This window comes from Scomber japonicus, chromosome 18 (genome assembly GCF_027409825.1).
Source record: "Scomber japonicus isolate fScoJap1 chromosome 18, fScoJap1.pri, whole genome shotgun sequence".
Lineage (NCBI taxonomy): Eukaryota > Metazoa > Chordata > Actinopteri > Scombriformes > Scombridae > Scomber > Scomber japonicus.
The window spans coordinates 17,385,600-17,411,062 of NC_070595.1; the positions used below are offsets into that span (position 1 = coordinate 17,385,600).

Consider the following 25,463-nt stretch of genomic DNA (forward strand, 5'->3'; position numbering starts at 1 on the left):
CAACAGTTAACATGTGTATATATCAGATTTAGATTGTTTCCAGATGTAATTTAATCCACTTCCATCTGTCACATTTCAAGAAGAAGTGTTTCTTTATGGTCAAGTATGAGCATTTTGGGTTACACGTGTTTGAATTGCTAACTTTTAAAGGGTTTATCACAAAAGAAATGAATTTTGACCATGCAGGCTGTGAACTTTCTTTATTGGAACCACATTCCCAATATGAAAAGTATTTTCTGGTAACAATGAAGTCTGCTGACTTTGTTGAAAGACACATTGCTGTTTAGTCTTCATGAGGTCATTTTTCAATGTTTTGAACATGGCACATGCACGTTCACAGAGGGCTGTCAGCTTTTAAGATGGATAACTCAAAACTTTGGAAAAGCAAGTTTGAAAGTGCATGGTTTGATATGATCAGCGTGGTGAATGAGAAAATGATAAAACCATTTCCTAACAAGGTTTGCAAGCTGTAACTAACTGCTAACAGCTACTGTTAGTTAAATTCATCCCTTTGGCTTGTGTTTATTCTGTGCCTTTTATTTGGTAGCAATGCTCGTGGGTCTGCAGTTATAAATACGAAGTTATTAATAGAAAGCTTTTACAATATTCAATCAAGTATGCAGCTGTAAATTTTGATAAATTGTCCAGAGGCTTTTTCCAGAAGGTAGGCCAAAGTGATTTTTTTTCACAACCCAGAAGCTGTTTGTATTGCCTGATCCATAAAGTAGTAGTAAATAATTTATTAACCATAAAAAAGTAATTTGTTCCAACTTGTGAAAGCTTTATAATGAGCGTCTTATTAGGAAGTAGTGCCAGTGTTTTTCTTAGATTTGATCAGAATAAAAGAAAAAATTAGTCCAGGATATTAATGAGTTAATGAGCAAATGTAGTTCATAGTTTTAATTAGCTCAGATTTCTCCCAGCCAGCTAAACAAGATGCATGCAGTAAAAAAAACAACAAAAAAAACTCTACTTACTGTCCAAACACTGGGAACAGACAGTCTGAGTAGCGCCACATTTCTTGACCACTCCCTCTCCAGGTGGGCATTCATTGCAGCACTCTCCATCCTTGGTGTACTCGCCAGTGTGACAGGGAATCTGCACCGCCCGCTCCGTCTTAGACGCCAACATTAGCGCCATCTGGTACACCGGGACAGTGACACAGTACATTAGAGCGCCACACTCTCACACCCAGAGCGAGAGTACATAACAAACACACACAGCACAGAGTCACAATGAATTGAACATACACAGTAAAACAAATTGATGAAAATTACTGCCAGGTGTCCAACCTGTTCAGCTGCTATCAGGATTCATCATAAATCATGTTGTCTCCGCCTACATTGGACACACTTTGAACAAGGCAGTCATCTAAACTGCCTTAACAGCTCCCTTGGAGCCACATCAGCTCTAATAGTAAACTTCTGACACTCTGGACAAGGCAGTTACCATAAATTCATGTGTGCACGACATTACACACATGCCCGTCCAAATTACTGTTTAAAGGTGAGAAAGGATGTGAACGTCAACCTCTGCTTCAGATCAGTGCTGGAACACATACACACACACACACACACACATTTGTATCCTTATGAGGACCCTCCTTGACATAATGCATACATAATCCCTTGCACGTTTTTCTAAACTTCGCCATCACAATGAAAGACCTAATCCTAACCCTTTTCCTAAACTGAACCTAAACCCTCAAATTGCCGTTTGAATTTGTGAAGACTGACCAAAAGGTTCTCACGACACATAAATGTCCTCACAATGCTGGTTTTCAACTGAAGTTGGTTCAGTCAAAGATCGAAAGACATGAGTACACACACACACACACATGTTTGTACATCCACACTTGTGAGGACTTTTTACTGATGCAATGCATTCCCTGTAGCGTTTAATCCAAACATTAACCATCATAACACCTTAAACACATCTCTTACCCTGAACCTAAGTCTAACTTTGACTCTATAATCAGGTTGTAATCCTCAAACATTACCTTCAATAAGAGAACCAGCCTAAAAGTCTCACAAAAAATGAAGTTCTGCCCCTTTTGAGGACACTGCATTGACATACATTAATTCCCTGGAGACTAACCCTAATTTAAACCACAAACCAAGTTTCAACTCTGAAATACAATAGTGTGGGGATCTGCTTCTTGTCTCCAAATGGGAGATGACTCCCCGTAATGTTATTGTTTAAAATATTTGTGTTACTTCATTGTGATTAAAAGAGTTGCGTGCACACACTTGCAACCCTTCTCTCTCATCCCATAGCTAAAATGATCACATTATTATAAAGGTCTCTGTCCTAATTTGCATATTGATCACAGACATACTTCACGCTCACTTCTTTGTAAATACCTGCAGCAGCCAAACTGTGCTGTAAATACACAGTGATTCTGTCTTCCTCAGCCAGACACATTTCCATCTATAGTAGTTTAAATTACTTGCAGACTGGATCTCACCACTCCCTAATCTTATCTAATCTGTCTAATCTACTCCAGTTATCGCTTTCTTTTTCTCCCTCCCTCTTTCGGTGCATTTTGTCAGTCCTTTCCTCTTTGATTTAAATGCAACACAGCTTTACTGGAAGAACAACTGAGGCTTGTTTCAGTGCTATACGTACAACAATGTTAAATAAAACAGAATTCATATCCAGACGCTTTAGAACAAAGAAAAGCATCACACTGAAACACTTTCAAGTCCTATGGCTCTTATTATGTAACAAGCAAATCTCATTTCTACTTATTTCAAATTTGCTGAGACATCAATTCAATCTTTTCTGTCTTTCTCTCTCTCATCAGTGCCTCCCTCCTCTCTCCTCTCCTCTCCCCTCTCCTCTCCTCCCTTCCCTCCCCTCTTCGCTGTGCCTGCTTTCATTCAGAAACAGATGTACTGAGCAGCCAGCAGCCCTCTCAATTCTCGCTCCTCTTGCTCAATATTTCCCCCTTTCTGTCAACCTCATTTTTGCTCTCTGGGTGCATTTCTGCTCCTCATAATTTCTCCTGATTTTACCACCAGTTGTCTCAAAATTTCTACTCCAACCTCAGTTTTTATTTGAGTATATTTAAAGGATTAAAGTCATTTTTTTCGTCTGCAAAAATACAGCCTAAAACCTCAAGAGAGCCCCCTCTTGTATCTGCAGGAGAGGGATTCATATCCCAGACTGCTGGGCCAACTCCCTTCCCTGTGACATCTCCCTGGAATATCACTCAGCTTCAGTTTTAGATTAATGATCAAACTCAGAGTGAAATTAGTTGACCAGCAGCAAGAACGCACATACATGCACAGAGAAAACGTACGGCGACACAGCTGTGATATGCTTGGTTTGTATTCTCTACTAATTTCATGGTCAATTTGAGAGTTTATTTCTAAATTTAATTCCACCAAAGTGCACCCGACCGCCGCCACCCTTTAAACCAGCTGTCACAACAGAGTGTCCCCTCACATCCAGGGCTGTTCACATGATGACCGAACTGCACGGTCCAATTAGACCAGCTGCTGTAGACATACCAGGGCTCTGAGGAGGATGTGCCCTCTGCTCTGCGTCTGCCACCGACTTTATCACCCACCATCCTCCTTCCTCAACTTTCCTACGTCATCAGTATCCTCATGTTTGATGTCAAAAATCATTTACAGCTACAGTGTTGGATAAGACTTTAATGAATCAATTTACTTTTCCATTAGCTTCAGCATCTTTATCTCCTGTTACTTAAAGACCCAAATACGCCGAAATGAAACTAAAAAGTAAAAATTAATTACTTCTAGTCATTAATTATGTTCAATTCTGGGCCAAGGCACCTGTCAGCAGACTGCTACTGGATGTCTGGATGCAGCCCAGTGTGTGTGTGTGTGTCTGTGTGTGTGTGTGTGTGTGTGTGTGTGTGTGAGAGTGTGTGAATGTGTGAAGCCAAAGGGGATATAATATAGGCTAATCTGGGCATAATATCACATATCAGTTGCTGTTTAGCTACATGCAGCATGTTTAGCAGGGGGAAAAACGCCACATTAGTCCTTTAATATGACTTTTTTTTTTAAGGGAAACACCTCAGCAACGATACGCATTTTTAAATTATGATTATTAAATATCACAGCAATCACATATATAGATTATATATATACATATATCATGTCAAAACTCCTCTGAAGTCCCTTCAGGAATATTATAGAAACATCAAAGCAGTAAAGCCTAGAATAAAATTTGATTTAAACTAAACATCAGTGTGATTATTGAAGGAAAAATAAACCTCACAGTGTATATATATATTTTTAAAGTGAGTGATGTTACTTAAAAACTCATTTACAGTCACTGCAGAGTATTACAGCAGCAATTACAGCAAACACGCAGCAGTTGACAGTACAGACTACTCACCAGAGCGCACAAAATCACCAGCGATAAGGTAGTAGTCATCCTGCGTCGCCTGCTGGAGTCACATAAAACAGATCTTGAGAAGAGAAGGCAGCGCTATGTGGAGGAGGAGAGTCGCTCAGCAGGAGTGCTCATTTTAATTCCAGCGGCACGGGTTCTTGTTTTCTTTTTTTTTCTTTCTTTCTTTTTTTTTATTTTTATCAATGAGTCCGCACTATCACGCGTCAGCCTGGGACTATAGAGTCAGATGCGACTGCCTGTGCACCCCATGCACCACTACTATCACCACCTCCTCACTACCTCACCAACACACACTAACAGAAAGAAGAGCAAGAGGAGGAAGAAGAAGAGGAGGAGGAGGAGGAGGAGACCGTCCTGTCCGGAGTGCTGCTTAGCTGCAAGTGCACTGCGGAGGAGAGGAGAGAAGAGGAGAGGGGGCACGTCCACCCTCCAGTTTATTACCCCTGATACTCCTGCAGTAAGACTATACAACCTGCTCTCTCTCTCTCTCTCTCTCTCTCTCTCTCTCTCTCTCTCTCTCTCGCTTTCCTCTCCCATGCTTTGATCTCATTGTGAGGTCCAATTCATTGCAAAATTGGCATAGAAATAATTGACTTTCATTATTAAGGAGCAAGACAAATTATGCACTTTTTCAGGTCCCTTATTTCCAATGAAGGGAAAGCTCAATGTTGCACCATACACTGATAATTTTGACCATAGTGTCATGGAAACAGTTTGCAGAAGCCAAAAATCTGACATTTGATCTAACAGAGACTTTCATCAGGCAGCAGAGGCAGCAGTAGCAGCAGGATCTTGTGTCTGTTTTTTTGCCTTCAGCTTGGACATTCTTCTTTAGGATTTCAACATGATACCTCTCCCACAGACAAATATTTCTCATCATTTTCCCAGTTTGATGTGGAAACCTTGACTGTCCAGCACAGAGCCATGACCATAACCCCTATCCAAGACCTTTGACTTGAACTTTTTTACACCTCTAAGCTCCACAGGCCTTATCACTCAACACCAGTGCTTCCCTGATGTTCTTTTTACTGAATAGCAGTAAATCCCTGCACCCAGGCTCCAAAATCTAGCGGGAACTCTTCCCAGAAGAGAGGAGGCTTCAGATTAATGCTCATAGTGTGGGAATGAACTGTTCAGCATTCACATATGGGTGTAATATTCAAGTACCCATACACTTTTGGCCATGCAGTGTATGTCTCATCATCATATAATTTCTTTATTTATTGTTGAGGTAGTGAAGAGACAGTGCTAAAGCTGTTTGTGGTGTGTTTCTGCTGGTTTGAATTACCTCGAAGTGTGTTTCTTATATGTTTTTGCTTCGACGCATGCTGTAAGTGAGTGGTGGGAAAAATTCAAATTCAAATTACTATAATGATGATGATTCACTGCAAAGAACACAGCTAAGTACAGCCTCAAAAACCTAGTAACACACAAACAACTACATGTTTACAAAAATAGGGCGTTTAAAAATGCAAGTGTTCCACATCTGATTGGTTTATGAGCCTGATCCACAAAACCTTATTATTCTTTACTATTTTATTATAATTATTTTGCTATTTGGCTACTTACTTACTAAGCAACATCCAAGGCCAACAGTCAACTTACAAGGTGCTTGTCATGTTCAGCCCTCTTGAGATGGTATCATCATTTACCACAAGAGGGCGACTCAGCTGAGCTCAGATCAGCAGCTGCTCACACTCAGATCTGTGAGATGATTTTGAACTTAAAAATGAAGGGTGAGGTTGTTGTTTTTATCCACAAACACCTCAGTTCACTCAGGATTGTGAACTATGAAAAGGCCTCATGTTTCATATGTTACTATATTACACTGCTGCACTCACTTTCTTTTTTATCGGAAGGGAAATTATATGCAAATTTGCAAGTAAGCTTCCTTGCTTTCTTTTTGACATATTTGACACATCTGTTTGCTGATTACAACAAAGAGAAATGAGTAATAGCCATTTGGAGAAATTCTGAGAAATACGCAGGAAGAGTTAATTAGTGGTGGAAAAACCCTTATGCATGAATCATACATCCACAATAGCCCAATTTTATCCATGATCTATGATAGCGGAGATAAAGAAACATGAAGAAGAAATGCAGGGGGAAAAGTATCATATTGTCAATATTTTAGAGACCTCTTCCAAAATCGTGTTGTCAGGGGAGCTCATGTATTATTAAGAGGAGAGAAGCTTCCCATGGCTGCCTTGTAGTTTGCATCCTGACTATATGTATTTGCAACAGCCTCCCTTAAAACAATGTCATTTATATTTCATGTACTGTAAGACTGTCAATGTGTCACTGAGGTTTAATACAACTACTGCACTGCACCTTTTGATAAGAAAAAAACAACACATTTCTTCATTTAATTAGGGACAATTTTTATTACACACTGGACCATAACATGTTAATAAGCACCTGTGTTGTGGAAAAAGATATATTGTATAGTTTGAGTCACTTATTTGGCCATCTACCTCATATATTGAGGTTTATTGAGGTTTGAATCACATGACTCCATCAAGCCCTACCTGCTGCATTACAGATATTTCAGGTTTTTTCTTCAAGATGATGCTAAATTGGGTGAGACCACTCCGAAGCCACTAATGCACGTCTAAGTATAGTAATTGTGTTTGATGCTCGTTGAGGTACTTAGCCTTTACACTTAAGAAAAAACCAGTGTTGATGGGTATTGATCCAAGACAATGTGACGATGAAGCAGATATAGTCACCGAAAATGCTGCTAAACCCTTCTTAAGCTCCTCCTCGACCCTGCAACTTCCACCTTCTCCACACAGATCACCTGATCAGGGGACGGAGAAGCCGATGCCCCGGCGGCAGCAGCAACATCAGCCACAGGGTGATTTAGTTACACTGTTGAGATCCGAATGCTCTCCAGTATTGATCTCAGGACACATCAATTTCACCACTTCCTACATCCTCCTTCGAGATCACCCCTGCAGCACCTCCGACTAACCCCCACTGTCACGACTCTGACAGTACTCCTCTCCATCAATACAATCTTCTTTGATTCTGGATTCACGTGTCGAGCCTCTTAAATCCAGTATTTACAGTACATAATCTCTGCAGTCTGACACTGTAACACCACTGGTATGCAAGTAGTCAACAGTGGGATTTGTAGTTCCAACTCATCTATCAAAAAAAAAAAAGCAAATTATTACTTTTAACAATCTCCAGTCATGTTGTTGACATTGTCTAACAACAGCGTAACAGAGATGTACTACAACTCAGGGATGAAATGTATCCGTCCAACAGCCAAAAATAGAAAAATGTCCTCTGAATGCGAGCTATATTGGTGTTATGGATATATGAATATGTGCTGACAGGGCTTTTGGTAGCCTACTGTAGATACATGTATTTTTTTCTCTCTGCACATATCACATTTCCTGCCATATGATTGGTCAGCGGAAAGGAAATGTCACGTCAGTCTGCAAGGTCACTACTAAAATATAGTCGTGATGAAGATGATTTGCAGTCTGCCGGAATTCGTTATGGAAATAACACAACTGGGCAGCAACACATGAAATTCTCCTGTAATTTCTTTTATTGTGCAGAAATATTTTTTATTGCTGAATTTAATTGTTAACTTGGGTGTCTGAGGTGATCAGCTGATGATCTTATATTGAAGGTTATTAATAGTAATGAGTTTTGGCAACTGAAATGTGTATTTATGTGTTTATATGTTCAAATTTAAAAGGTAATATGGATGCAATAACATCAAATCATTCTTAGTCTTGTTATCTGGAGTACTACAATCAAAGTTTTACAATTGCTTCCAGTAAAAATTACAATTCCTTCTCTTCAACCAGCAGCATACTGAAAGTGTGTTCAGCTTGCGGCTCTACAGTAGCTATGGACCTACATGAATAGTGGGAGCCAAAAATAGTGAGAGTGTCTTTACAGTGTGGTTTACCCTCTCCTGAGCTCTACAGAAACAATTTACTGATTTATAGTTATGTGTACCAACATGCTGTGTGTATGTCTTTTCTCTCTGTGTGTTTTTTCTTACTTTTAAATCTCATCAAAGGCAAAGTTCCATAGTCTTGCGATCGACAATAAAGTTTATGAGTGTGATTATAATTCTTGTAAAACCAATGAATACAATAAAACTCCAACAAATGCATGTTTTGTTTGTGTTTGGTCAGCAGATGTATCTGCAACTGCAGTCGGTAAGTACTTGAGCTTTGGCTGCGTTCTTCTACAACACATTGGATTTGAAATGAAATGAGTTTTAAAGACCGACATGTTTTAAGACATATTAAAACATTCAGCTTTAAATAAAAATGTGGGCTGGTGTGGTTTTTCCATAAAAAAACGTCAAGTACCTGGTTAGAAATCCTTTTATCTCATTATTCCCTCTCCAGAAAAGAATTGTTCTTTTTAAGAGTTTAACTGCTGGATGCAAGATGTCTCCTACTTCACTGAGAAGCTCATTCTAAGTGCTTGTACAATGGAGGCTTCAAGTTTCCACATCACACTTGTGTAAATCACAAATTGGACCTGGATTGGCTTCAAACTAGTTGTGATATCATAAATTATGCTTGTTTGTACACAGCTTAGACTTAGATATACTGTGAACTCAGGAAAGTTCCCCTCTCAGCTGACGCATATAAAGAAAAACTTTGCACGTACATTATTCTGCACAGTGAAGCTCAAACATTCATGTGTAGTGACAGTAAACAAAACACTTTTCTGAGTGAAGAGGGACTCAAAATGGGAGGGGAGTTAAAATGATGACTTTCAGCTTTTGAAGGTTGTTTTGTTTTGAAGGTTTTTTATTTCCATGAACAATTGCACCGCTTCAAAATTAGCCTCAAATTAAAGTTGAATGTCAAACCTTTTACTGTGGCCATTGTTTCATTTTAGATCCAATATTTTGGAATACAGACTGAAAACACACACACTCACACACAAAAAATGTAAAATTGGACGTACTAGTAGACGTCTGAAGGACAGGGCGAGTGAGCATAAATCTGGATAATCCTGTGGTATCATGCATGCACTGTCAGTTTTAGGAAGGTGGAAAGAATACAACATGTTCATCAGAGTGGTGAAGGAAACCTGGGATTGTGTCTAAATGAAGATATATATTCCAAAACCTTCTTCATAAACAACATTCCTACCTGTGCCTCTTAACTGAACTGTATCTATATGATATTATCATGTATGATTTTTTTTGGAGAATTGATGGAATAATATTTACTTCTGGCATGGAAACCTTTTTCATCATTTCCTCCCTGATTGAGACCCTGTGTGGTCAGCATCTTAAAACCATTGTGACATCCTTCAACTTGAAGCATGTAAAAAATTATGTCTCTATATTTTATTGCCTGCTTTGATCCTGATTTTAAATTTAGACTGCTTTTGCTCTGCTCTGGTCAAATTTGAACTTGCTAAGGAGGAGTTTTGGCAATGCGTGCAAAGAGGAGAAGTGATCCGCATAATCAATCACTTCTTGGCTTTTGCACACAAAAGCAAAACAAATAAGGGTCAGGGTAACACCACTTTGTTAAAAAACAGGGCTTAAGATTTGAAGCAAGGTGATTAATTCACACTGGAGGAATGTATATCGTCCCTTTTAATACATCACTCAGTGGAGATACAATACAGATGTTGTACAGTTTAGACACAAGTCAGTGTGGTCAGGACATGAAGCTTTTCCTGCTGCAGTTTAGAGACTGTATGACCCAAGTGTGATGTTACAATTGGGGGATGATTTCTTATCTTTGTGCTGTTGCAGTGACAGATTGGGACTGATGTAAGAGTTGGATGACCATTTCATATAAAGTTATGGCCCAGCATGCATTGAGAGATCTACTGGTGGGGTGGGGGTTATGAGAGTGGATACCATATGTTATGAACTGACTGCCAAGTAGGGGATAGGACATCACCTGTGACTAGTTACACACAACCCAACATTTAGAAATAAGAATTATAGTTCCTATACAAAACAGAGGAAGAAAAGCATTCAGCCTTCACAAATCATTTGCAAATATAAACCACAAAAAGTACATGCTGAAAGCTGGAGCTGAGCCAGAGCTGTAGGGGACTGTATACTTTTCTCATGGCAGGCTGTCTTTACGCTGTCATATTCATGTTTGGGGGTTTTCTCCCTTTGGTTAAGTTTAACTCTGAAAGACTGCCTACGCCCCAAACGGTAAGCTCAAATATCAGACGTTCAAAGAGAGGAATAAAAATGGATTTTTAAGTAGAAGATCCCATCAGAGTTGTTTTAATGGGCATGTTTCAGGATTATTACAGGAAACCAGAAAGCTTTGCTCACAAAAATGTCTCCATATGTTGCGTATATTTATGCAAAACACATACTGTAAATGCCGACTGAGCATCTTGAACTATTTCATTTCAAAATTCCTGGTTCTTTGACCCAAGGCTGACTCGAGCTGTTGTTATCTATCTGACCAAGGGTTAGCGGTTTCTACTGAATACTTCCTGCTGATATAATTAGAAAGATGAAATCTAGCAACACTTGCACAAATTTTTAAGTAGAGATACATGTTGACAAAGCCTTTTCTACCATCTCTTTTTCCTCTGAGCAGTGCTAATTGAAGCCTAAATGAACTGCCCTGCTAATTACAGAAGGTGAGTGATTAATGACTTGTACTGCCTCTGAATCCTCTGAACAAGATGGGGCCCTAATTTTCTGCCTCTGTTATTTTCATGAGGAGGGTGTGTTCTTATCTGAATGTGTGTGAGTGTGTGTGTGTGTGTGTGTGTGTGAGAGAGAGAGAGAGAGAGAGAGAGAGAGAGAGAGAGAAAACCGTCCCCCTGGGTAATATTCTTCAATGAGTCATGTTTACTAAGCCCATTTTTATTTTCTGAGCTCAGGAGCAATTCATTGGAAACAGTTCGGCACAAAAATCAAAGCACAGTCAAAATTCAGGACTTTTCATCATGCAGTTGCCTTCTCATCTATTGTGTTTGGATGTTCAAAGCACTTTTTTTTTCTCCAGCCGAATACTGTACTTCTAACGTACATTCAAAAGTGGAAGAGCAGGAGAGTTGACCTGAAGCCAGCAACAGCTCTGGGAAGTTTGAGGCAAACAGCTCAGCTTGAACTTTTTTGCACTCTTTGTAATGTTTATGGCCAATGTCAGTGCTAAAATATGAAGAAGAGCTTGATGTTCAGACATTGTCCTGTATGCCAAGGTAGCCTATAACATTTAAAACAATATTTTTTGCTGAGAAGTGGCTTCCTGGCTTCCTTTTATTCCTTTTAGGCAGCATGAGAGCGCGAGATAGAGTCTGACAGGGGGGTGTCTCACACCAAAAGGGAGAAAGTTAGTAACCCTTATCTGTAACACACCACGCGCCACATCATTGAAGGCATTTCAGTAGCCAAGAAGTGCTGATAAAGGACTCCAATGTGATAAAACTGCTGCTTTTCGAGGGCGCTGACATGTGTCAACTCTGGGTAAGACGACAGTAAGCATGCCAACATTTGCTAATCAGCACTAAACACAGAATACAGCCGGGGTTGAAGTGAATGACATTAGCTTTTCAGATTTTTGCTCATAAACCAAAGTATTGAAAAATATAAAATTTTAAAGTTTAGGAATTACTATAGTCAGCAGGAATGGAAGCCATGAATGTCTATACAAACTTTTGTACCGATCCATTTAGAAAACATTGTGATTTTCTTTGTCTGGTGCATTTTTATTCTCTACACACAACATTTACAGTACGTCTCTCTGTCCTGTTTCTTGCATTTTTTCCCCCATTGAAAGTTTATTTTTTTTCCTTTATGTAAATTAGGGGTTTAATGATAGAGGATGCTGTATGCTGTGTATTCTCTAAAGCCTGTTGAGCCAAATGTCTGATTTGTGATAATGGACTATTTAAACAAAATGAACTCGACTTCACCTGTAACATTTGCACTGGAACAACCAACAATATGGCTAAAAACTGTTTACAATTCAGAATGAGAAAGGACTAAATCAGTCACCTAATGCTTATTCATTAATTCACTAATTATCAGACAGGCTGTTGTGTATAAATGTTAGAAAATAATTACTGAAAACGTGAAAAGACTGTGAACTGTGAGCCTGAAATGCTGGCCAGATGACATAAAGGGGCTACTAGCATTACCCCTCCCCCACTATATAAACACTAGAGTGTACATACTTATGGTTACTAATTCATATAACTTTTACCAACTTTCATCTGAGACACGTGATGATTAATTATGTGATTAATTACACATTTTTCTGTGCTGCGACAAACTCAGAACACATATTTATTATTGAAAATGGCAGCTGCTCCCAATGGGCCATATTTGTACAGGAGCAATGTTAAAATACTGAGTTGCTAACATGATTATACAGTATAATACATATATTATTGTAGACGTATTATTGAGTACATTTTTACTACAACAGGTGATGGAAAAACATCGGTATAACAGTGAAAATAGCCTCTTCTGTGGTTGCTGATCATGTAATAAATAAACCATTTACGTGTCCTATTTTCTCAGGTGGATGCCCTAGTTGATGAGACAGCGTCTGTATGCTCAAGGAGACCTTTGCCAGGACATTTTATAGTCTTTTGTAACCAATTTTATTCAGTTTTCAATTTTCCCATCTTAACACAGATGGTGAGCGTGCGGACATTTGGCTGTAATTGATTTATCTTTCATTACTTGCTCATGGTGGTCATCTGCACATGGGACTAATAACTGCAGCGATAAGTGCTTTCTATGTGAAAATGAATCAATTCCTTCCATTGCTACAATAATTTTGCAGGAAGAGAGAAATCTTCCTCCAGCTGAGTCCGTCGCCTCACAAGTGCTAATGAATTACCCTTTAGTTTAAACAGGTCAGTCAAATGTGATATTTGCACCATTCTTCAAGTGACAATGCTTACAATGTTAAATCAACTATATTGTGTTTTGTTTTAAATTGAAGATAATGTGAGACCTTTCTACAAGAGGAGCTTAAAATTTGGCATTGGGTCAAACTCCCTGAAGTCACGGACTGACCCGTCTGAACACTGGTGACCCTGTAGTAATAGTCACAAGTCATCTGCAAAAAGCATTTGGGGCTAACAATACTTCCAACAGATAACAGTATTAAAGTCGATGTAGCATCCAGGACCACATGGAGGAGAGAGAGATAGTCCAACTGTGACACTTTTGCTCTAGGAATATTTCCATATGTGCTTTAAGGGAATGACCTTTAATCATCAAGACTGCTGCCATTTCTGCAGACCCTTAGAGTCCAATGTGCTAGTATGAACAAACAATGATCCTTATTAGATAGATCTATAGAAAGATGGAAGTACTATACTAAATGAATGTAAGTTGAATAAAATTTCAATAGAATAAAAATTCAATCATGAGGAAAGATAATGCTATTAATATGCAAATTTAAAATGTGCATTGCAAAAGCCCAATGCAAGATTTACCTGAACGTTGAATGAGCATAATCAGCTTCATTCTCATCCAGACGTGTGGAGATAGGCGTGTGGGTGTAATTTATGGCATCGATCACTCCGGGGAAGCCTATGAAAGGAATAGTTATAGAGCAGAACAGGTGAATCCATAGGCAGAGCGAGGCTGAAGACTAAACTTCTGTATTTAGGCTCCAGTGCAGGAAGAGCACAATGAACTGAATAAAACTGAATTAAATGAAGAACAAAGCAGAGCAGAGGATCCAACAAAAGTTAACTGGAAACTATAAGGCTTAAATACAAACTAAATTGATGGGGGCATGAGGTGGAGGTGGAACAGGAAATGAGCTGATGTATTCTTGCCCTCCTAAGAGACCCTCCTGAGATCCATGCACCGAGCTCCATGGGATCTTTTATAAATGGTGATGCCATTTTCCAAGAGAACTGATTGATCAGTATATACCTCAAACAGAAGAAGTTACCATGGCGATGAACCACCGTTGCAACCTTGAAAACCCATGGTTAAACCTGAAGTTACGTCACTAACCCCTAAGGTATTGTAAAAGCAATCCTAGAGAGAGTTAAAAAAACAGAATGGTTCATGCAAAGTCATTTTGGGGTTAAGTGCTAGGAAACAGGAAGCCATCCTGACTCTTAGCAGGCTGGAGATCAGCCTGGGTGGAGTGGGAGTATAAAAGTGGTTGTGTGAAAGATAGACCATTGTGTGCAAAAGCCCTACAATGAAAACAGGATTTTTTTGACGTCCAATGTGTGTTTAAATATGCGCTGTACTATGGATTTTCTTGGGTTTCTTGCAGCGAACCACTCGAATTCTACAAGTCGATGCATAAGTCTGATTTTTTAACCCTTCGAGTCATGACACCCCAAATCCTGCTTATAGTTCAGGCCCCTGGTCGCAGACGCACAAGTTTGTTTGTTTGTTTAACTAACTGCAAACTAGAGGATCAATTATCTGTGAAAAAATAAATAGAGAGAAAGAGGAGGAAGATGAGAGAAAGCAGGACAGTGGTAAGTAGAGCAGATAATGAATGATGGAGATTGATAGTAGATGGTATAAGTCAAAAAGTTATTTAGAAAAGATACATGATGTCAAGTAACATGTAGCCTTACTATGAAGTTGGCGAAAACCTGTCTAATGCTATCGATAAGAAGCTAACAGAATTTAGCTGGCTAGCTTTTTGCCCTGAGTTTATATGAGACTGATTAGAATGTAAATGAAAGAAATAGCTTTAGCTTTGGTTAGATTTATGAAAGCAGCATGTGAAGCTGATTTGATGTTTACATACTATTCATTGTGACTCACAATTAGTCTCTACACCAATTCACATTCATAATATCCCCATCAGTCATTAATAAATGTTCTGCTTGATCAATCTTATGGAAATAAAGCATTCACAATCACTATTTTATAATCCAGGAGAACATTTGAAAGAATATGATGAATACAATGTGTTTGAAGGCTGATTTTTGAATTTGTTAAATAAGCACAGGTCAAACTTGTACATTTGCACATATGAACATGTGTATCAGCTGCACGAAATTAAAAGGAAAAAAAGTATTTTATTTAAATTTTGGATAATGTGGGCCACATTAGGAAGTCTGGCTAAAATAAATGTTTTACAATTTTTTAAAGCTTTAAAATCTAAAAAACAGTCAAATTTGACCCTGAACAGTATGTAAGAGTTAAGTAAATCATATTGCATATTCACATACAAGGAAAGTATAATTTCGGCTTAAAGAGTCTCCCCAAAGAAAAGTGTAAGTGATGAAATAATAGTATAAAATAATAAACTTAATCCCCCAAAAGTTCCTGTGAGAATATACAGTATAATTTTCCCAATATTGTTGAGCTTAATAAGCAACATAGATTAGTATTAATATAAACTTAAGTAATTGAAGTAACCCAATATGTGTTTGATTGATGCTTTTGAAGCTGATCCTGGTCCACATGTGCAGAATGACCATCTCCTCTCAGACTTGCTGTATTTCCTGACAGAGGTTGCAGCTCTCTTCGTGTCCCAGAGGTGCAGTGAAGCATCTGAGCCGGTGTCAGCGCTCCAGAGATGGTTCAGTGTGTTAACAGTGACCCCAACACACACAGCCACTAAACAGAAATCCCCCTCGTACATGAAGAGAAGCAGACAGAGACGTTGCAGGGATAGTATCTCTGAACAGGTGCAATGTCAGATTCCTGGACAGTCATAAAAACAAGCCCTCAGTGCTCTTCCTGTTTCTGTCTCGACACGGCTGGTGGTCAGATCGTGTTCATCTCCAGCTCCCCTGCTGTCACTGTGTGGGGAGGCAGCAGCACGCAAGCACCCCCCCTCCCTCCCCCCGTTGTAAAACATGTGACCTCCTCACGACAGATGACCCTGATATACCTGGGAACCAGAAGCTGGAAGATGCAAGAGACAGGATATATTTACACAGGTGATTCTCAGGAAACTGTATACAAGTCGATTAACTGACACACTCGCTGCAAAAAAATGTCAATCTTAACAAGTCATTTCATTTCATGTTCAGCTGTGAATGTTTTTTTCTTGGTCAGAGTGGAAAATCTCTGGCAACAAGGTGAAATAATTCAGATGTATCCACTACAGTATATTGTGAAAGTCTCATCTGTTACAGGAGGAACAAAGCAGATTATTCTATTAGTGTGAGGGGGAAATAACATTTGATTCAGGTGAGTTACTGAAACAAATTGAGTAAAGTAAAATAATTTCATTTCACTGGCAGGAAAAGAAAAAACTAAATGGATCAGTTCAGCAAAATTAAAAAAGATAGATTACTTGATACAGATAACAAGATGCAGAAAGATTTACTATAGTTAAGAGACTGGGATTATTAAATTGGTGGAAAGTCATTTTAACAGTTTACAGTATGCTCCGTCCATTATCCCTTTTTTTATTTTCCAGTTTTATGACACAACAAAAACAACATACATAATCACAGACCAGGCAGAATATGATGCATTACATACTCCCCTCTCATACACACACACACACACACACACGCACGCACACACACACACACACACACACACACACACACACACACACATACAATAAACAGTTTATTCCTGGCTCCGTGAATCAGTTACTAAGCATCTGATCAGCTACACAACAACAGGTCTGGTTCTCAGCCTCGCTCCTACAGGGCCAAACTCAGGGTGCCTACAGCATCTTTAGCTCAGATGAAGGCATGTTTACAATAAAATAAATAATAACATTTTCACATTGGGGGTGTGAAGGAAACCTTTGTGTTGACCAATGTAGAGATACATGTATGAATGTAAATTGTAAATGGACTGTACTTATATAGCACCTTTCTAGTCTTTAGGACTTTACATTACAACTTATTCACCCATTCACACACATCATCAGGGGGAATTTGACCATTCATTCTCATTCACACACCGTTGGCACAGCAACGGGAGCAATTTTGGGGATAAGTGGATTGGAGGGCTGGAGGAGCAGGGAATCGAACCGCCAATCTTCCAATTGGAGGACGACTGCTCTACCTCCCCCTGTTTATTGATTTACAGATATCAATAAATAGGGGGGAAAAACTCGGTATAAACACAACTTGTTCACACTTATTGGTGCCACATATACAGTATGTACATTATCCAAATTAACCGGCCCAGGCATACTGATCCTTAAAAAAAAGTCAAAAAATTAACTGCTCTGGCCGCCACAAACAAAAATGTTCTTTTATTATATAAAAATAGTATTTATATTTATTCACTGTCTATATTTTACTCGTGGCAGCAGATATCTCACAGATAAATGTGTCCAAACCTGAGAAAATAAAACAGATAAATCAATAAATCTGTATATCTAGATAAAAGAAAAGAGTCATTATGGATTTATGCACCTTTTGTAACCTGCAACTCTAAATAGTTGAATTACATACAACTAGATAATGTACATTCCTCTGTTTGATGTTTGTTTGCTGTGAGCACTGAATATCAGAAACAAATGAAAACACTTTGATTACTATAGATTAGACTAGTTAAAGATATATTAATGGCTTGGAATCTCTCAGTATGCTGAAATGAGTGACTTCATGTCTTGCCTTTGAAAAACAGAAAGAATAAGCTTGATCCATTTTGGAAATGCTGGCACACCAATGTGAGCTATGTGATTCTTTAGAGGGACATGGAGGATGCTTTGATTGTACTTCATTAAAGTATTAAACAACCTCTTGATTGTAACCTCTTTTCACTTTTATCTCCTTCTGTTTTTTCTTTTGAACTTTTAATTACTAGTAATTTAATTCTCATTTCTGCTGTCTAAATGTATGTGGGGTTTTTTTTCTTTTAAAAAATGACACTAAATATGCTTCATGTTTAAGTGGTTTTGAGAGCTGTCGTTTCCTGGTAAGTAATGACACAGTTTCTTTATTCGTAGCCTCTTTCTCTCCCTGTAGTGAACTGAAGCTGCGGCTCAGATAAGATAATTTGTATAAAGCAGAGGAGTAGCTCTTATCTGGTTTCTTACCTTCTTTGCTCCATCCTCTTCACGATGACGCTCCAGCTAACCACTGTAATCAGCCAAACAGATAATCTGTTTTACTCAAGGTGATGTTGACAGAATATTGATGGTGTTGTGCAATTTTTAAACCTTGATGTCAATTGAGGCGTTATTCCCTGCTCTCTCTAAAGTGAGGCATGCACCTCGGTATAGATAAATGTGCTGTTTCGCTGGCATCAATCAGAAAAGCTATTGTTATGACATACAAATTGTGATTCAAATATATGCAAACATGGAGAAATTGCAATTGTATTCTCAAATAGAAGCAACACAACATCTGCATAATACCCCTGCAGACAGAGACATTTATATTGTGTCTCATACAATGTCCTGGGATCAAATAAGTCTAATGTCATGAACATGAGGCAGGACATCATCATTTTAAACTTCCTTTAGTCTACATGAGCATCCAGGGATAATAAAGGCCATCGATATTTGACTTTAGGAAGAAGGGCGAACATCATTTGGATGAAGACAAGAAGGACACAAGAGAGGCTAAGATCAAGATGGCGGCAAATGAAAAGAAGTGTTAAGAGCAAAGAGGAGGAGAAAAAAGACAGTGGTTGAGCTGCTGTCAGAGAGCAACCAGAGGATGAGTATCGACATTGGGGCTTCAGAAAGGGGAGTAATACGATTAGTTGGTTGGATGGTATTGAATAGCAATCACTGATAACCTGATCCTCTTCCTCTACCTTCCTCCAAGCATCCTTTACCTCCAGAAATGTGATCTTTCCTGAGCCCTCGACTTCCATAAACAACTCAATATTGTTAAATAACACTGAGCCATAATTACTGTTTATGTGTTAATATAGGCATGCATCCATGTGTGCATTAAGGCATTTCCACATCTTGATTGCTGCATGCAACAACATGTAAAGTTGATCAGTGCGCTCGTGTGTTTGTGCATTTGTTTGTTTGGTGTGTAGTCATGTTGCCTTTCCGTCCCATCATGCTTTTCATCTCATTGGCAGTGATCAAAGGCCGCAACCTTGTGTGGGCCGGTCATGTTCAATCATCCAGCATACATGGCTGGCTGCTAATGTCCTGGAAATCCTCAACACAGAGACAAAATAAACCCTCACGGTGTGTCTGCGTTCATGTGCCTGAGCCAGTGTGTTGTATCTGACCATTTACTATGATTCTCAGCTCTAAACATAAAATCTGTATTCATCTGGGTTTTCTTTGCTTGTTCGTGTGTTTTTCCATTATCTCATTTTCCAGCAAGCACATTCACATATATCTCCCTTTGCACAATATGCATCTCAGTAACCTTTTTACATCCCTTTATGTTGTTGTCATTCAAGCCGCAGAGCTCAGGCTTTCTCCACTCAACCATACATTTTCTATCTCAAGGGGGAGAAATAGACCAACGGCTGCAGTATCACATAGCTACAGGCCATTAGTCAGTCAAGATTGTATCAAAGCCAGACCAAATACATACATCCAAACACATATAAAATTTGGTCACTGCCAAAAGAATGATGTTGAAATTGTCTATATTCACATGTTAATATGTCACAGCAAATGAACACATGCCCATTATAGCCTCTGAATCAGTGGGTGCCAAAGTTATTGTTTTGTAACCCCTTAAATTAAACAATTTCTTCCTGTGAGCAGTTCAAAAATAAAGTGATTGTTTCATTTGAATATAAATTAGAAGATATGAAAAAGTAAAACTGTCCAGTATTTTATAAGAAAGAAACAAAGATTAAAGAAGAATCTGATCTTAAATTCAACCTCTAAAAAAAGTGCATCCAACTTGGATGATCATGCTAGCTGCATGGTGACATTTGCTAATTAGTATTAAACACAAAGTATAGCTATAGAAGATGCCTTGTTTTCTATTGCTTGTATAAGGTTGTATTGGATAAATGGTCAAATATTAAAAAAATTAAGAGATAAAAAACATGTAATTCTGATGGGTATATCATTGTCTGAACAAAATGTCATGGTATTAGTTGCATATAGCTGCAGGAACATGATTTCAGGCACAGCAGAGTAACTTTATCGATTATCTCAATCTCCAGTCACACCAACAGGATCAGTCAGGAATTAATGGTAATTAATGATCTGTGTTCGTCTACACAACCAAAATGTCAGCTGTTACACATACAGTCCAGTCCGGTTTCATAGAGTGAAATAGTTTGGAGTGAAGCAGCTGTCCTCCTGATAAATCCTGAGCTCCGTTAGAGCTGTCTAAAAAATTTATTTCCAAAGCTAAAAGTTTAATTCAGTTTCCTCTGGAGAGTTTCCTCTGTCCTGTCAAGTTTATAACTACAGCTTGTAGTTTTACTGCAAGTATCCCATGATATTTTCTGCAGTGACATTACTGCATGTATGGAAGCATTTACAATTACTGAAAGCAGCCTCTCTAATCTTTAAAGCAAATTATTAAAGAAAACACTCATCCATCTATACAATATACAATAAAGGACTGACCTGGTAAGCTTGTGATGCTCAACCTAATTTAAAAAGCAATATAGCCTACAGTGAAAATAGAGGTGGATTGTAATGTCCAGTGGCTGTGTTGCATTCCAGCGCTGTTGAGGCCGCCTGGTTTTTTTTCCCACTCCCACATCTTTACACACTCACACATGACAGAAAAAAATAAATTATTGCAACAGCACAGCTAAAGCTTGTTGGCATAAGCTGGGAGGCTGAGCAAAACTCAGAGGAGCAGCTGAGATTGTCACTTAAATGAGAATAGATGGTCCAACTTAAAGGTCACTCTACCTTAAGTGAGCGTGGTCAGGTTATCACTTCACTTTGGGGCTACATAATGTGTTGCTGTGTCTTATCAACTGCTGAACTGCTGACACAAGCCTTTTCTTTATTTTAACTTTAACAGTATGCAGTGTATGGCACTCAATAGCTTCTCCTAGCCTCTTAATAGTGCCACCTATGGTTGCCGGCCACATGGAGACAGGGGTGTTGCACCTCGGGGTGGGGATACTGCTAGTCTCACAATACCAGACAATTGGAGATCTTCATCTACCAAAGACTGGGGATTTCTAAATGCGTGATAGTTACAACCATTAACAAACCTATGCCATTTACATTTTGTCAAGGAGACGCCTTACCAGAAGTGATGCTCTCCCTCCATTCTCCTCTGTAGTTCCTGTCACTGCCCCAATATAAAGAGGCGCCCTAAAGACTGTGGATTGGTTCTGCAATGCATTTTTTTAAACTCTCTTATTGTTTCCACCGAGTTTTAACAACAAAAGCTGGGAGGTTGTCCTCAGTTTCTTAGAACGAAGCTTTTAGAGACTGACCTGTGAGTCTAGGCCTACTATTTGCAGTGATAAGTAGTTGTTGAGTCAAAACTACAAACATGAACCTCATGGTGACAATAGAGGAAAAGTCAAAAAGTCACCAAAGTTGTTAGGATTCATCCTCTGGAAACCATGAATGTCACTACCAAATTGTGTGCAATAGAGAAAAAGTTAGAAGGTCTTCATGAAGATCTGTCCAACAGCTCATGGCAACCCAATACTTAAGATATTTCAACCTGGACTAAAGTGGTGGATCAGTTGACGATCATTCTTCAGTTATGCTGCTGGTGAGGCTAAAAATCTGATATAAACCGACCTTGTGACCCCTCCAGCAACTGACACCTAAATAATCATTACATAGAAACGTTTCCATGTGTTTAGTTCCCAAAGCATGTCTCCACAACGTTTATTACTTTCTGTTATTTAAATTCTGCACAGGTAGCTGTTATGTTGTAAAAACATGGATGTTTAGATATAGATATATTTCTAATTTAAGTGCTACTGACATATCACAATGATAAAATGCTGTGAAAGCATTCTGCCTCATTGGCTATTGTTGGGAGCTGAATGTCTGAAGGTGAAATCGACTTCAGGGTCAAACCACAAACTCGGTAAGCCTCCATTGATTTACAGAGGGCTCTCCTATAATTCCTCTCTGTAATAGCTCTTATAATAGCCACTTTTGAAGCAGATGGCGTCTAAATTTTTAACATACAACTGTGTTACTTTTCCTCTTTTGTGGTCTCCTGTTGTGGGGTTAATGATTTAACGAGTGAGACCTTCTGAGTAACAGACATTTATTCAAACTGGAAGTGGAATTTGGTTCACTGGTGTGCAGTTATTTCCCTTAATTGTTTCCTGAACTTTGCCCTTGAGGTTTTTTCTGACCTGGCATATATTGATGGGGCTCAGTGACAGACGTGGATTTGGGAAGATGAAGAGGGCAGTACTGTGTGTGTGTGTGTGTGTGTGTGTGTGTGTGTGTGTGTGTGTGTGTGTGTGTGTGTGTGTGTGTGTGTGTGTGTGTGTTTAAGTTGGTGGTTGTTCAGGTCCAGGCCAGGTGGCAACAAAGCCAAATATACCTCATTTACTTCTGACACAAACTCCTCCATCACCTCAAACTCAAGCCTTGAAGCCTGGACTTATTCTTAAACCATTCCAGTTAAATTGTTCCCACAGGTGGTGTTGTAATTGTGCCTCGCCAAAGCCAAAAGCACTCACATTAATGTCCTGAGTTTTCTCGATCGCTATGTATGAGTCAGAGACTGCTGTGAGACTTGACTTCCTTGAGGTTTGTCTTGATAAAGGCTTCAATTCTGAACCATCAATTTGACCATTCACTATCACTTTACCCAAATGTCTTTCTCCTTTGCTCCATCGTCCAGCTCCTTTTGGGGATCCCAAGACATTTTCAGGCACTGGGTGACATGTTCTTTTATTCTGACATTAATAATGTGGTACAAGGTCAAGATGTTATGATATGTAACACAACAAGCTAGTGACGCTCCGATTGCCATGCATGCACAGTGACGTCTGCATTATACAGAACTACTCTCTGGAGAAGAGAAAACGTGATCACTGTTATTAGTCTTTGGAGCCTTTTCTAAACAAGTGACATGCTCAATCTCTTCCTGGTTAGTGAACATGTAACCCAGTGCAGCGGTGTGCCTCATTAACATATTTTTAATTGTTTTTGGAAAAACTACAGAGGTCTACAGCACAGTGGAATACAATACATCAGATTTTGGATACACACAAAATACTTCAATCAATTCCAGTTAGTTTGGCTCTGCACATGATATTTACTGACAATAAGAAAAAATATATAAAATCACCAACCATATCCTTTAACCTGCCACTTGCTTTGACAAGAGTTTTTTCTCAAAATTTCATTTGGAGTTACCCAAAAAGAACTTTTAAAATAAGGTCTAGTATGAAATATTGTTAGTGCGAATGTAAAGTGGACACATCTGGTGCCTTAAGAGAAGAGTATCTTGCTCTTTAGGAAAATAATCCCTTGAATATCCTGCATGTCCACACTCCCTGTGGCAGCATTAAACCCTCTCTCTCTTGTTTATCACAGGATTGACCTAAATTAAGTTTCAGCCTCAGTGAGTGGGACTACACTTCACAGTAACTTGCATTACAGAGCCATGAACCCGTCCTGATCACTTGATATAGCTGTACTCTCAATTTTAGCCTAAAACACTTGTGAATCACTGTCAGGTCATAATGCAGTCTTTCTTTATGGGGTGGAAAGGGTAGAAAGTTCAGTCCTCCTGCTGAGGTGAACTAGTCTACACTGTACCATGTCCCAGACATCACTCCCTAGGGAGATCATTGTATCAGAGCATGGATGGGAAGTAGAGGATGGATGATTCCTTTACACCATATCTAAATCATCCCCCTCTCTCAACCTCATTTTTCCAACCCCTGTTCACAGCCTTTGCCCATCTCCCCATCTCTCTGCCTGGCTTTTTTTTCCACCTGGAAAAATAGCAGGCAGTGAAACGTGATACAGGTTAGCGGGTGGGGGGTCGTGCCGGTCGCAACGCTGTCCCGCTAATGGAGATGGATGTGGGTCCAGAATTGTCTCCCGTACAGCCTCCATGATAGAGAAAGAGAGAAAGAGAGAGGGAGGTGGGATCCATTTCTCCTGCGCTTCCTTCTGGGCTGCAGAACTCCTTTAATGAGAGGGGAGGGCTGAGCACTCACGATTTGATTTGAGAGAAAGGAGGGGAGAGACCAGAGGGATGTAGAGCTGCAGAGAGAAAGACATGTGGGGAGACAGAAAAGTGAGTGAGCAGAGAGAAAATGAGAGGAGGAGAATAGAGTGGAGGAATGACATGTTGACAAGGCAGGAAGATAGATGATAAGACAGCAGGGAGAGGGATTGAAGGAGTAATGATATTCAAAGAGGTATAATGCGAGAGAGAAAGCCCAAAATGAAGACTGACAGAGATAAATAGACCATGATTGCCAACAAATCACTCTTTTGCTATTATGCTTCCACTTGAAGTCCATTTGCAAAATGTCTCCATCCCTCTCCTGTAATCCCATAGTTGTGATTTTTTTGTCCTTTATCATAGAAAACATTTTGAGAGCATTTTTTGGGCAGCAAAACCAGGGATATCTGTCACAGTAAGACAACAATGCAGATGATAAGACGCCAGACGATGATGAGGCAGGAAGAGAAAACAACCCTTGTATAGCAAGAGGAGAAATATATTTAAATTTAATTTCAAAATGCAGCTTCCATATTTGTCACAGAGTAATGGGAAATAAAATCTCATAGTGCTTCTTCTAGTCATGTATCATTACCCCTTTATGGAAGTCCAACCCTGTCAAACAAATAATAAAAATGTTAAGTTAAAATTAAAAGATTGATGATAGGAAACTGAGAGATGCTAAGTAAATACACTCATCAGCCATTTTATTAGGAACACCTGTGCGATCTAATGTAATACAATACAGCAGTGGTGGCTGCTGCTGGTGGTGGTGTACTGGACTGCATTATAATAAAAAGTCCCCCATCCGGTGTATTTTAATGTTAATGGAGTGGACAAAATATTAGGAATATCATTCAGTAAAATTCAATACAAGTACAACTTTGTAGAATTGAGTAGTAGGGATAAAGAAAGGTAATGACATTGCAATCCACATTAGGTGATTCGCATCTCAAAAAGAGCCCAGGGTGAATTTGTGAGATCAAGAGCAAAGTGGATAGATGAAGGAGAAAAGAACACTTTGTATTTCAGCAATCTGGTGAAGAGAAGACAGGAAAATAAGTCAGTGTGGCAAGAATACTGATAAATGCAAT

At 39.1% G+C, this 25,463-nt stretch overlaps 1 protein-coding gene across 1 annotated transcript in view; it reads right to left on the reverse strand.

The window, feature by feature from the left end:
• ngfra (nerve growth factor receptor a (TNFR superfamily, member 16)) overlaps positions 1-4,660 on the reverse strand; it is a 30,357-nt gene extending 25,697 nt beyond the window's left edge. Inside the window, exons 1-2 of the mRNA XM_053339023.1 lie at positions 4,375-4,660; positions 978-1,140 (exon numbers count right to left, since the gene is read on the reverse strand). Coding sequence (XP_053194998.1) covers positions 978-1,140; positions 4,375-4,413 — 202 coding nt within the window. The 5' untranslated portion in view covers positions 4,414-4,660. The remainder of the gene's footprint in view (positions 1-977; positions 1,141-4,374) is intronic.
• Positions 4,661-25,463: the final 20,803 nt, after the last annotated feature.